The sequence below is a fragment of the Patella vulgata genome, chromosome 4 (genome assembly GCF_932274485.2).
Source record: "Patella vulgata chromosome 4, xgPatVulg1.2, whole genome shotgun sequence".
Classification (NCBI taxonomy): Eukaryota; Metazoa; Mollusca; class Gastropoda; family Patellidae; genus Patella; species Patella vulgata.
The window spans coordinates 85,841,845-85,856,663 of NC_065882.2; the positions used below are offsets into that span (position 1 = coordinate 85,841,845).

At 37.8% G+C, this 14,819-nt stretch overlaps 1 protein-coding gene across 1 annotated transcript in view; it reads right to left on the minus strand.

Moving 5' to 3' along the window:
- Positions 1-9,304: 9,304 nt before the first annotated feature.
- LOC126817265 (S phase cyclin A-associated protein in the endoplasmic reticulum-like) overlaps positions 9,305-14,819 on the minus strand; it is an 82,192-nt gene continuing 76,677 nt past the window's right edge. Inside the window, exons 8-9 of the mRNA XM_050544079.2 lie at positions 14,398-14,482; positions 9,305-12,327 (exon numbers count right to left, since the gene is read on the minus strand). Of these exons, the coding sequence (XP_050400036.1) occupies positions 12,218-12,327; positions 14,398-14,482 (195 nt within the window). The 3' untranslated portion in view covers positions 9,305-12,217. The remainder of the gene's footprint in view (positions 12,328-14,397; positions 14,483-14,819) is intronic.

A 14,819-nucleotide genomic window follows, 5' to 3' on the forward strand; every position in this document is an offset into this window, starting at 1 on the left:
TTATCAAATCTCGATGCCATCGTATACTAGATTTTCAACAGATTTAAATCGGATCTGTGGTTCAATGGCGGTAGATGATTTATCGTCAAAATGGATAATTGAGACTTTGTTTATTATCGTAACAAGGGTCCTAGCAATGACAATCGGGACTGTAAAGTTATTGTAACGACGATGAAGTAATTTGACTGAAATTTCCCTTCTTATGGGGGGTTGGATGGCTGAATGGTTAGCGTGCGCGCGCTGTATCATAAAGTCTGTCATTGAGTCGACTGGCGTGGTTTCGAATCCCCGGTTGTACGTGACAAGAAGTAGGGTCGCCTGTCCAACCTCGTGGGTTTTCTCCGGGTACTCCGGTTTCCTCCCACTGCTAAAGACCCCTACGCACAAGCGAATTATTGAAATAAAATTAAAACATATGTTAGTCCCGAAATGACCTAGTTGTGTCGAGTGGACGTTAAACCCCATTTCTCTCTCTCTCTCTCTATCTCTCCCTTCTTATTATCTATTTTTGAACTATTATAGCGAGAACTGCCAGCCCTTTATGTAATCTTCCATAATGCACCTTTAACAGAAATGAAATGAAATGGGGTTTAACGTCCTACTGTTCTGTTCCGACTGGGCTAATGAAGACGAACATACGCTATACAATGTGCTACGAGGGAAATTTTGCACGGGCAGCGGCAATATGGCCTACTCTTATATCGAATTCCAACTGTCACGCCAATGTATACACGGGACCACGCCAATGTGTACACGGGACCTCGGTTTTGCATCCCATCCGAACGACTAGACAGCTGTCCTTGTCAGGCCCTCCGTCCTACACCACTGACAAGGGGAAACCACGTCTGAAAATCCCGATGAAATTTTTCGGCCAGTGCAGGGATCAAACACGCGACCTCCAGGCTAGCGAGCCAGCGTTTTACCCACTTAGCCACCGTGGCTCCCCTTTAACAGAAAAGGATGGTAGCTCTATCAGTGTAGCCTAACAATGAATTTACAAAATGGGGTTTGACGTCCACTCGACACAAACTAAGTCCTTTCGGGACTAACATATGGTTCAATTTTATTTCAATAGTTCGCTTGAGGCTTAGTGGGGCATATAATAATTTTAATATCCGACCCTATTTTTGGGGGGTTTTTTTTGGGTTTTTTTAGGTTCAGTGAATTGTCTCTTTACAGCAGATAAAATTTCCGTGTGTAAAACAAAGTTATAATTAGCATAGACTGTCAAGTAATTATAACACTGAAATTACCCGCAATTATCACAATAATTATATACAGAGGTTAACAAATGTCGTTTTCACACATTTGTGTTCACACATAAAAACAAGTGTTATTTAAGATCTTAAAATATCAACATGAGATTCAAGTATTGTCTCTTTCGGGCGCGGTTTCCGCTTTTTAGTGGTGCAGGACGGGCTATGCCTGACAAAAGCAATGTCTAGCCGTTCGGATTGGAGGAAGAAAACCATGGTACGGTTTTTATAAGAACAGTAGGACGTTAAACCCATTAAATTTGATGTCATGCCATTCACTCCGATGCCCATCATTGTTTTCGCATTAACCATTTTGCAGGAATATGGAAAATGTCATTCTACCCAAACATTGTAGTATTAGTATTTCACTGTTTTATATTCCTTAAAATGTGTGTGTGAGAGAGAGAGAGAGAGAGAAAGAGAGAGAGAGAGGGGGAGAGAGAGAGATGGGGTTTAACGTCCACTCGACACAAGCTAGGTCATTTCGGGACTAACATATGGTTCAACTTTATTTCAATAATTCGCTTGCGCGTTTGGGTCTTTAGCAGTGGAATATTGCAGAATTAACGTATGCATCAATTTTATTTCTATACATCGCTTGCGCGTAGGAATCTTTAGCAGTGAGAGGACCCCCATCCCCACCCCTCCCCCACTGAGAATAAAGGGATGGTTGGATAGACAGTGTTCGACTTGTTGCGTAATCGATTGCGGTAACCTTACGTGTGATTTCTATCTATTAACCACGCTAACATCAATACGTCCCGAGATTTACCTGCCGACGATGTGTATAATATACCGAGTTTTTATTCTGATTGGTAAGATAAGTGGTGACTACAGCCGAGACTACGTTTACATACAATAAAACCCAACCCACCATCAATAACTCGTATTCAACAGGTTATGAATACATATGAAACCTGATACACGAATAGACGCGACTGCACAAGCAGATCGTACTCGTATAGTCACAATCTTTACATATTATAAAGACATACGGCGGCGAGCATTTTGTTAATTTCTTAACACTTTCATACTCGACCACTTGACCGAGTCGCCATGGGTAAACGAAGACTTTATCCCTATAGAGACTGGAGCGGCCCCCCAGGTGAGTTACAACACTCACCCTCATCTACCTGGCGTCACGGTTGTCGTCTGTATGAATACCTGTTTCAGGTAGATTCAGGTTGATCACCTTACACCGAGTACCTGTCATCGAGTTAAACACGCGTGGCAATTAATTAATCAAAAGGTGGGGTTAAAACGAGAGGTTAAAATTGACAGGTAGAAGATGAAGAACAGATAAAGATGTTGAAGACGATCACAATAAAATATCAGACCAAGACTGACATGTGGTAGCATACCTGAGCGTCGTGGTGCATAGGAAAGAACGGGGACCGGAGAGACCTCTGCCCCTGGTCCAGTAAGGGTCTCTTCTAGGACGCCTTTCTGGGAGGGGGGGGGGGTATATGATGCTTTCTAGGTTTATCCTGAGTACCAAACAAACCCCCAGGATCGGTATACAATCATTATATCAAGAAATAATTTCAATTGGGCATCAAAAATGACGTAAATTCAGGACTAAAGGGGACTCGCAAGCAATCTCAGAACGCTTACTTCTCCAAGGGCCAGCGAGACTCCTTCTTAGTCCATCCCTGATGGTGCGGTGGGGGGGGGGGGCGATCAGCCCGGGGCCGCCCTTCGTGGGTTAGACACTTTTGGTTTACTGTATTGAATAAAGATTGTTTTCCTCTCTGGACAGCAGAAGGATACACGACGCCTGATACACTGAGTTTTATTTAACAGTTTAATCATTGAGATATATACTCAAACATGAGATATAAATATCCAATTTAAACATTAGATGCAGATATTTAAATTAGAATCAGATATCTAATTAAACGTTAGATTCAGATATCTAATGACACATTAGACTCAGATGTCTAATGAAACATTAGAATCAGATATTTGATTAAACATTACAATCAGATATCTAGTTAAACATTAGATTTCGATATCTAATTAAACATTAGAATTAGATATCTGATTAAATAAGAGATTACGATATCAAATTAAACGTTAGATTTAGATATCTAACTAAACATTAGATGCAAATATCTAAACAAACGTTAGATTCAAACCTCTAATTAGACCTTATATTTAGATATCTAATTAAACATTCGAATTCGATATCGAATTAAACGTTAGATTTCTAATGAAACCTTAGACATCTAATTAAATGCTAGATTTAGATATCTAATTGAATAAGAGATTCAGGTATCTACAAATTAGATTGAGGTACCTAATTAAAAGTTACATATAGCTATCTAGTTTTAATTACGGACCGCTTTTCTGTGTAATAGCGTATGTTGTTATTCATTACAGACAAGCTGAACATTGAGTTTATCAGTTAATCTAGTTTTAAAATGACAAACGGTTTGTTCTCGTGACAGAGTTATTGTATACAGATATTTCTCGCTGGTATGTTTTTGGTATTTTTGAAGTTTTTACCTCAACACGTGCAGCTCGATAATAAATCGTCGAGCTGACTGGATTGTTGAAACGTAAGTAAAGAACAGAGGGAAGGAAATGGCACAGCGGTTAGCGAGCTATAGATTTGTAATAATTCGAACCACCTTGGTTCAATGAGTAAGAGAGGGAGAGAGAGAGAGAGAGAAATGGGGTTTAACGGCCACTCGACACAAACTAGGTCATTTAGGGACTAACATATGGTTCAATTTTATTTCAATAATTCGCTTGTGCGTTGAGGTCTTTAGCAGTGGGAGGAAACCGAGGGACCTGGAGAAAACCCACGAGGCTGGGCAGGCGACCCTACTCCTTGTCACGTACAACCGGAGAATCGAAACCATGCAAGTTGAAACAATGACAGACCTTATGATACAAAGCGCACGTGCTAATCGAATCGAAACCATGTAAGTTGAAACCATGACAGACCTTATGATACAAAGCGCACGTGCTAACCATTCGGCCATTCCCCCCCCCCCTATTATTAGCCTGTTGGGCATGCAGGCACGATGAGAGAGAGAAATGGGGTTTCACCACCTCGAGTTCGATCCCAGTGTCGGCTGAGAAAGTTCCCCGCCCGGAATGACTAGATGTTTTACCATGTCAGACCCTCTTCCCCGACCATGGTAAATCCAGAGGTAGTTTGTTTCGCGGCCACACTTACAAACCACGGTGGTTCTCGATTATTAAGAGAAAGAAAAGGCTACAATGATTAGGTGTCAGTCTTTAATTCCTGGAATTCCCTAGACCCCTATGTCGGTTTGTGTGTTGTCTATATCGAGTGTATTATCTTCCATTCTAAAGTATCTTGAGAATAATTTCTACAGACAAGAATGTTTTAAAAGATGGCGAACATACTAAAACCGTCAAAACTGATCATCGTTTACAAGATAATGTAGTCATATAAATACATTTTAAAAACCCTGGCGAAAAAAAAAAAATGAAATATTAGCGTGTTTTTTTTTTTTGTTTCTCTCTTCGGCTCTTACACGTGCATTCCTTAAACATCTTCTAACATAACACAGATCAGATTCTAACGCGCATGTGTGTCACCTCGTCTTTATCACCACCGCACACGCTGAGAAAAAAACACACAAAATGTCGTGATTTGTTGGAAATATGGCGCCCGCCCTTGCAGGTTTCAGCCTAGTTTAACGGGATGATAAACAATATTTTTGACAAGAAGTAATAAGTTGTAGAGAGATGATCGAAAACAGACGAGATTCTCCTTAAAACCAGAGCACCATCTTTAATTACTCGACATTTATTATATATACAAGATAATAATACAACGGTCTTCATAAACCCTTTTTTTTAAATGAAATAAAAATAAAAAATCCAAAATGAAAGCAAAAAATTTATTAATGTCACACCAGATGCTATGAGGTGGAGAAAGGAGTATTTTGCCAGAGCAGCAGTTTTTATTATATATACAAGATAATAATACAACGGTCTTCATAAACTTTGCTTTTTAAATAAAATAAAGATAATAAATTGAAAATGAAAGCAAGAATTTTATTAATGTCTCACCAGATCCTATGAGGTGTTGGTTTTGTAGAGTGATGGAGAAAGGAGTATTTTGCCAGAACAGCAGATTTTATAATATATCAGGATAATTACTACAACGGCCTTCATAAACCCCCTTTTTAATAAAATAAAACTAATAATTTTAAAATGAAAGCAAGACGTTTATTAATGTTTCACCAGATGCAATGGGGTGTTAGTTGTGTAGAGAGTGATGGAGAAAGGAGTATTTAGCCGGGGCAGCAGCTTTTATAATATATATAAGATAATACTACAACGTCGCTAGAAATAAATCCGTTAAGTAACCTGTATTCCTTTGAATAAAATAAAAAATAATAATTGAAAACGAAAGCAAGAAGTTTAGCGTCACGTCAACGTTTGGTATGATGAAGGTAGGAGTATTGGATATACAAGATGATGGAAATAAAATACTACAACGATCTTCTTAAAAAGAAATTAAATAAAATTAAAATTAATAACTTTAAACGAAATCAAGAAGCTTAGCGTCTCTTCAACGCTTCCCTCACTATAAGCGTGATGGGGGAAGGATTATTTTGCCGGGGCAGCAGAATTTACGTCAATTCAAATAAGATAATAATGGACATAAAATACCACACCGATCTTCATAAACTCTAATCTCTAAATAAAATAAAAAAAATAATTTGAAAACGAAAGTTAGTTTGATGGAGGAGGGAGGAGTATTTTGCCGGGACGCAACATTTATTAAATATTTAAGATGATGGGATAAAAATACCACAACGATCTTCATAAACTTTAAATAAAAAATAATAATTTAAAAACGTAAGCTATAGATTGTTGTCGTCTTGTCAACGCTTCCGTCAATTTGAGATGTTAGTTTTGTAATATGATAGAGTGTTTTGCCCGAGCAGTGGCGTTTACTACGTCCAATTACAACATTGTTTTTGTGTTTATGTTCACGTCAATTAATATGTAAACTGTCCACCATCTTTGTGAGAGTGTACTTGGTCATTTGGTTATATTCTTTATTGTCATGTATTCTTACGCCCCCACCCTTAAAAAAACAAGGTAACAAATGAAATAAGTATGTATAAGATAGCCACGCAAAGCAGCTTATCTGAAAGGAAACTTGATTTATTAAGGAGCTAGGATACTTCAGGAAATCTAATCTCTATCGTGTTCACAAGCTTTTCAAGACATATTCCCGAAAATCAACAGGGTTCATCCTTTCTGATTCCAATGTCTCAAAAGGGTTATTAGTCTCACAATCCTATAGCTAATGTTTCACACATAAGTTGGAAACAGACTTTTATCAGCGGTGGTGATTTCTCGTACAGGGATAGACACATTCTGGAGCAGACATTTGGACAGACAGCCCAGTGCAGTGGGTCCATTAGGCCTGCTGTGCATTTTTGCATATATTTAATTAATTTGCGATCGCCATATTTTTTTATATTCGACTAACCCTAACCCTTAATTGCAGAGAGAGAGAGAGAGAGAGAGAGAGAGAGAGAGGGGTCATTTCGGTTTCGGGACTAACATATGGTCCAATTTTATTCTAATAATTTGCTTGAGCGTAGGGGTCTTTAGCAGTGTGAGGACCTGAAAAAAACCCACGAGGGTTGCCTTGCGACTTTACTCCTTGTCACATACAACCGAGGAATCGAAACCATGCCAGTTGACTCAATGACAGACCTACAGACCTTATGATACAACGCGCACGCGCTAACCATTCCGACATTCACCCCTCCCCCTCCCCTAGGAATCTCAAAACTACGTCAGTTGACTCAGTTAAAGACCTTACCCCACCCCGCATTAGAAGATATATTTCACGTAGTATAGGGTTTTATGGAGTCCTAACGATTTCAGAATATTTCTATTGTTTATCAACACCCCTCACACCTCAACAGTTTTATCGTGTTGAAGTCCTAACGATATCAGAATATTTGTATTGTTTATCAACACCCTCCTACACGACTCAACACAGGAAGTTTTTCTTCCTAGTTTAAAACCGTTAATACAATTATCACTAGTAGTCTTAGACCAGATCCTAACAGGTTTTACAATTTTGTCCTAGTTAAAAGTCATGACTATTGTCTTAAGGTCAGCACAAAAATAAATACTGAATAACAATAACAAAAAATCACAAGTACAGCCAAACAAGACAGAAATGAAATGGGGTTTAATGTCCTACTATTCTGATTTGACTGGGCTAATAGAGGCGGACTATGTGCTGCGAGGGACCTCGATTTTTGGCCCCATTTTAACGACAATACGTTGTCCCTTGTCAGATCACCCGCCCTGCACCACTAACAAGCGCGGGGTGGGGCCAGTGCCGGAGCTCATTAAAAAAGTGGGCCTAAGCCTACAAAGAAAAAATAAAAAAAGATAAAAGAGAAAGAAAGGAGAGGGGGAGGAAAGAAAAGAAAGAAGGAAGAAGAGGACAGGACACAGGGCAGGAGAAAGAAAAGATAGGAAAAAAATGACTGACAAACAACACAAAAAAAGAAGTGTACTACAAGGAAAGAACTTTATGAGTTTGACCTCATTATACCGAGAACCGTGTAATTCATCTTTTGTTTTTGACACTGAAGAGAATTCTCAAATTCATCTAATAATATAAAATATTAATAACGATTTACAGATTTAACTCTAGTCCAATGGACTGTCATATTTCAGGTCAACAGCCAATTAAGATCTAATACTTGTTAATAAATGAAAGTGTTTCATATTTATATGGTTTCCTCAGATTAGATATTAATTTAACATTTGAAATCAATTCTGGACATGGAATTTGAACGTTAATAATAACGTACCATTCACTCTGGCCGATGAGGAATGCACATTAGTCCAGGGGTTATGGTTATTTTGGTGGTTCAACCGTCTCTTGACCTTTCAATCGTCATCAATGACCATGACAAAACTTCCAAAGCCTCCAGCTTGTTCTTTTGTTATCCATATTTTGTGTAGTGACAAACCTGAAGACAAGGGAACCTAAAGGATGAGGGCGTAGGGTGAAGGTGAGGGTGGGGGGTGTTCTAAACTTTAGTCAGGTCCTTTTAACAACCACAAGTTCAACAGGAGAACACTGGAACAATGACATTATTTCATGGCATTTCACGTTCTTTGATTCTACTACCATCATCCCCTTACATTTGATAGAGAGAGAAATCGGGTTTAAAATCCACTCGACACAACCTAGGTCATTTTGGGACTAACAAATGGTTCAATTTCATTTCAATAATTCGCTTAAACGTAGGGGTCTTTAGCAGTGGGAGGAAACCAAAGGACCTGGAGAAAACCCACGAGGTTGGACAGGCGACCCTAATCCTTGTCACATACAACCGGGGAATCGAAACCACGCCAGTTGACTCAATGACAGACTTTATGATACAACGAGTATGTGCTAACCATTCAGCCATCCATCCCCCCTTGACATTTGATAATTGTACTATATTTCATATAGATATATAGATATACAGGGAACAGGGGATCCGACACTCCAATATGACAATTTGCATATGGATCTCCCTATGAATTACCCCACAGGAATCCGATACTTTGGACTATCTCAGATCATGAGCAGAAACCTTCTGTTATCAAAAATACAAGTTAGCCATAGGAAATAATTGAACTGGGTGCTACGTTTCTTCACCAACGGGGCTAATGGTCACCATCTAGTGTACTATAAGGGATAGCGGTGTTTCGTTGGCTAAATCTATTTGTTAAGGCCAGCTCAATTTTCGTCAAGGTCGCTAAGATGTAAATAAGGTTAGGGCAAGTGATTGTTGGCGAGATTGTAGGTTAGGGTTAGGGTAAGCATTAGGAATAGGTCCAGGGTTAGGGTTGGGATTAGCGCTAGCCCTGTTTACATCTCGTGACCTTTGACCAAACTTAAAGTTGGCCTTATCAATTAGATCTAAGGTGTTTATCCCATCAGAAGGACTAGACCCCAGTCCTTGCTACGCCTTCCATTCAGAACCACAGATACAACCCAACATAAATGTACATATTCTGTGAACATATTTTTATTTACAATTTTAATAAATATATAAAGATTTAGCACACACTCACTTCTATATAAACAAAAAAAAATCTTAACTTAAACAATTATATTGATCTTTTTATATACAAAGATGTATAAAACACTTCATGTAGAATTTAAACTTTTTACAGAAATTCTCATATACACATATTGTTTATATACATTTAAATACCAAACAAACAATTTAATACCATATCAATTTCAAAACATCAACAAATATTTTTTTGTTAAGTTTACATTATATCACAGGAAATGTTCTGTTAGAAATAGTAGGTGTAACTAGGGTTTCACAAGAACGGTGGTCCTTCTTGTAATGATATCACTGCATCCTTACAACGTTTTAGTTAAAGTTTTTCGTGAATACTGTAAAACAATAAGCCAGAGAGAAATGGGGTTTAACGTCCACTCGACACAACTAGGTCATTTCGGGAATAACACATGGTTCAATTTCATTTCAATAATTCGCTTGCGCGTAGGGGTCTTTAGCAGTGGGAGGAAACTGGAGGACCCGGAGAAAACCCACGGGGCTAAAACAATAAGCCCCCTGTTATTTAAGTAGCTGGCAGCTCTCCTTAACAGAGAGCGTTTCCCTGACAATTGTTTTTAGGGGGCTGACTAGTGAAGGAATGACCTAATCACAATTATACTCGTGACAATAGTCATATTCCCTTTAAAAGAGGTTTCCCTAATATTAATGCCAAGAAAACATTTAAAATCACAACTTACAACCTAACGATCTGACTTATAAAGGAGGGTTCCCTAATATTAATGCCAAGAAAACATTTAAAATGACAACTTACAACCTAACTATCTGACTTATAAAGGAAGGTTCCCTAATATGTCAACAAAACTATCCAGTATTATCATCTTTATCTCAAAAATGTAGAAACATTTGGATTATATATTAAAGGACACAGCAGATTGTTGTAGCTTTTAATATATTAAATATTTATCAGCCAATAATAAGCACAGCTAGAGAAATACAATTTGGCCCAATTAAAAAAAAAAAACATCATAAAGAAAATGACACAAGAAGCGGCAAATATTAGCAAGGGGAATACTGAAGCTGGATAATACCATTTGGACCAATTGAAAAAAAACCAAAAAAAACCACAACACAAAGAAAATGACATTGGTAATGGCAAATAATATTGTTGCCAAACTGCAACAGCTAATGTTGTCCTTTAAAGATTTATCACAGATAGATTATTATTTTAATACAAATATCTGACAACCAATTAATACACATATCTGACAACAAATTAATACAAATATTTGACAACAAATTAATACAAATATTTGACAACAAAACATTTACTTTACTAACTCTAGATATTATATATCATAAAGGCCCGCTGTTATAACCCAACTTTTTGATCGTAGTCTAAAATATCTAAATTATTCTGTGGCCTTTAATATTATAAAAACATTTGTGTTGGGTCCCTGTGTTTTAAATGCTAAACCAAACTTGTGTCGGGTCCCTGTGTATTTAACACTGGACCACATTTGTGTCGGGTCATTCAGGACCCGGAAAAAAACCCTGCAAGGTCCGGATAAAACCCTGCAAGGTTCGGCAGCCAACCCTACTCCTTGTCACATAAAAATGTGTGGGATTAAAAACCCACATGGTTAGGCAGGCGACCCTAATCCCTGTCACGTACAAGTGTGGGGTCAGCACCACACCACTTGACAGACGTTATGATCTAAAGTATATACGTTAGACCGCTCAGCCACCCGATTCAGCAACAGCTTCACAAAATAAACAAATACAACATCTCACAAACAAACAACCTTTTTGAAAGCTTATACACAAAATATTTACTGTTAAAATATTATAATAAACAGCGGTGATAGAAATATGTCATAAATAAAAACCAAACCAGAGTGCCCTGGCTTTGATAAATAAAAACCAAACCAGAGTGCCCTGGCTTTGATGCTTGATAAATCGGGTGCAATGAGAAATCTTAGTGAAAACTAATTCCGTTCCTTGAACAATCCAGGAGCCTTATTCCCAAAAACTTAAACTAAAATCTCTTAAGTATCCAGATTTTCCAATGGCTATTATCTCAAATTTATATGAAGATTTACATTTTTTGACCATGCCCAGAAACAGGGTGCTTGTATCAAGTTCAGCCTTTCTTTTCAGATTAAATGAAGATGTGACCACGACATAACAAGCTGACATTTACGAGTGCTTGTTCTAAACAAGTACACATATACAATGGACCAGGAACCGCAGCCATCTTGGAATTGTGATGTCATATAAAAAATCGAAGTTTGTCAATTGATGAGCAATTGTCCAAGGTATACAAACACATGTCATGGACCAGAAATCGAGTATGACGTCATCACAGCCATCCTGGAATTGTGGCGTTATATAAAAAAAAATCGATGTTTGTCAATCGATGAGCAATTGTCCACGGTACACACATGCAATGCCATGGACCAGGAACCGAGTATGATGTCATTGCAGCTATCGTAGAATTGTGATGTCATATCAAAAATCGAAGTCCATCAACTGTTCAAAGAACAACCCTACCAAACGTACATGAATTGGTGTCGCATTAAGCTTTTTTTGGAAGAGCGTCGCCCTCAATAAGAAGAAGATGAGTAACGCTTGAAAATAACGGTTTTAAATGTATCCGGCAAAATGTCAGACACTAAAGAAATAGTACCTGACATTTTCAACTTAGTGAGCGCCGGACATGTGTTAATAACATCAATAAAAAAGACAACTCAGTGCCAGACAAAATGACAGGCAGCAGAGGTTTAGTGCCTGACAAAGCCTGTATCTGTGCCTGACATTGTCTGTGACAGGTGCCATATTTCCAGGCTTGGCTTTGAGTCTGATTCCTTGTCCAACATATTCTCAGACACTTCCCACTGATATCTATAAAACTTCTTCTTCAAAGTATGACTGTGCTGTAGACCATTGTTCTTGGGGGAATCTATACGATAAATTCATTCTACTATCGTTATCAGGAACAGTTGTCAATTTATCTGGAAAACAGAATAAAATGGGGTTTAACATCTGACTTTTCTAATGAAGAAAGAAACTTACAAATTAATTACCCTTACAGATACATTCCTGCATACAAAATGGGAGATTTGATGATATATTTGGACTAAAAACATATACATACTAATATATCTATCACAATTTTGCTTCAAATCCTTCTCAAAACATTGTATTTGAGAGGGAATACCACTGCTATAAAAAATCTATTAAAAAGAGGTCATGTTTGTGTCATGTGACTTGGCTGACACACTACAAAGAAATGGGTGCAAAGCCAGAGGAAAATTCATTGCATATACAAGATGATGTTGTCTTTTATCGCTGTCCATTTATCATAAATATCAGAGCCTAATCAAATTCTTGGATTATCTACTGCCCACATCTTTTTCATCTCAGAAAACGTTATACGCTTAAGCTCAGCATCAAGTTTATCAGCATATACATCAAGTGCATACTAACGCTCAGACATCAGGCAATCGTCGCATGCAACCTTTGACGTCACTTGAGCAGACATTCTTAATTGTCAGGCTGCCAGTTAGGGAAACCCTTACATTTTTGTCCTGTATACACTCCATGGGTGTTTTTCAGGGAATCCAGTATTTTTCTAGTAAGATTGGATATTTCTACTTTCCATATATGTCATACTTTTATTGGAAATAAACAACTCATAAATACTTTTGTGGGAAAGATTTAGATAAAGAGCTAGCTATTCTTGCTATAATATATAGTTCAAAAAGAGATAATGCAAAATGAATATATTAGCCTATTGCTTTGAACAACCAGTACAGTGGCTGCAATTCATGCACACATCTTGCCAAACCTTCAAAATCAAAGGCTAATATATTCACTCACAATAGAGTAATTTGAATAAAATCTTTTAACATATTCATTTCACATTATCTATTTTTGAACTATTTTAGCAAGAACTGTCAGCTCTTTATCTAAATCTTACATAAACTATTTTTAACCTTTTGGTAATTCTAAATGATGAGTTTCTGACGCCAGGTGACAAAAATAACAGCAACCAACAATTCAGGTTAAAAATTATGTGCGTTGTTTTGGGATAGGATTAGGAACAGCACTTAAAGTTCCTTCAATACTTCTGTTATTCTGAGACTAACATGTGGTTCACTCATTCTCTCCAAAAAACAACACCCCAAACAAAAACAATACAAACTCTCCCATAAAGCAATGACATGTATCATGCAAGTGGCAGTGTATGTGTCTAATTTCTAGATCACACGATACCACTTTTAACCCGTCTAACAATTTCTGAACTGGGGTTTAACATCCAACGTTTCTGCATCAACCGGGCTAACGAAGATCGTCAATTACCATGCAGTATGCTTTGAGGACAATTTTGCCCTGGCAGTGGTAAAAATTCTTCATCGAATTCCATGATGTCGGGTGTTCGATCCCTGCATTGGCCGAGAAAGTTCATCGGGATTTTCCAGCGTGGTTTCCCCTTGTCAGTGATGCAGAAAGTAGGGCCTGACAAGAACAGCTGCCTAGTCCTTCGGATGATACAGAAAACCGAGGTCCCGTGTATATATTGGAATGCACGTAAAAGATCCCCTGGCAGATGGAATTCGATATAAGAGTAGGCGATAGTGCCGCTGCCCGGGGAAAATTTCCCTCATAGCACACTGTATGGCGTATGCCTGTCTTCATTGGCCCAGGTTAGGAGCAGAACAGTAGGACGTTAAACCCCATTTCATTTCATTTCAGTTTGGTCCCATCCGAATGACTAGACATAGTTCCTAATACAAGGCCCTCCCACACTGCTTTATTGACTTGAGGGGGTGGAGACTTTCTCAGCCAACACAGGATCGAATCTAGGAACATCTTGTTAGTGAACCAACGCTATACTCGCTGAACCACTGTGGTCCCCATGAAAATTTGTTGAAACCAGGAAAGCAATCAAATATTCAATAAAACTCTTCAAATACTGGGACATGTTCTATATTTATACAAAGACTGAAAGAGTCAAAGGTTTTAAAATATTGGTTGCTATTGGAAACTAAAGGTAAGAGGATTTAAAATCATGCACACACCTGTCTGATTCTTACTTTTCTTTCCTGCCACACCTGAACCTGGTGTAGGTGATAAACCTTGTTGTTGAGCTTCTAATATCTTCTCCTAAAATACACACATTAACAAATATTACATACATGTGACATCATCCTTTCATGTTGACATACCATTATTTCAAATAATGTATGAGCAATGTGCAAAGCATATAATCATTTATACTAGTTGAAATTTTGGACCTGCATGACATGTTTTGAAAAGCATGTGCTGGATAGTGTGTATTTTAAGACATTGCGTAATATACAGATATAGCACTCGTACAATATCAATGTATTACTTAATGTCTCTCACTCGACCATGAAACTATATTTACAATACAGATGTGACATCATCCTTTCATGTTGGCGTATCATTATTTCAAATAATAATGTACTGACAACATGCC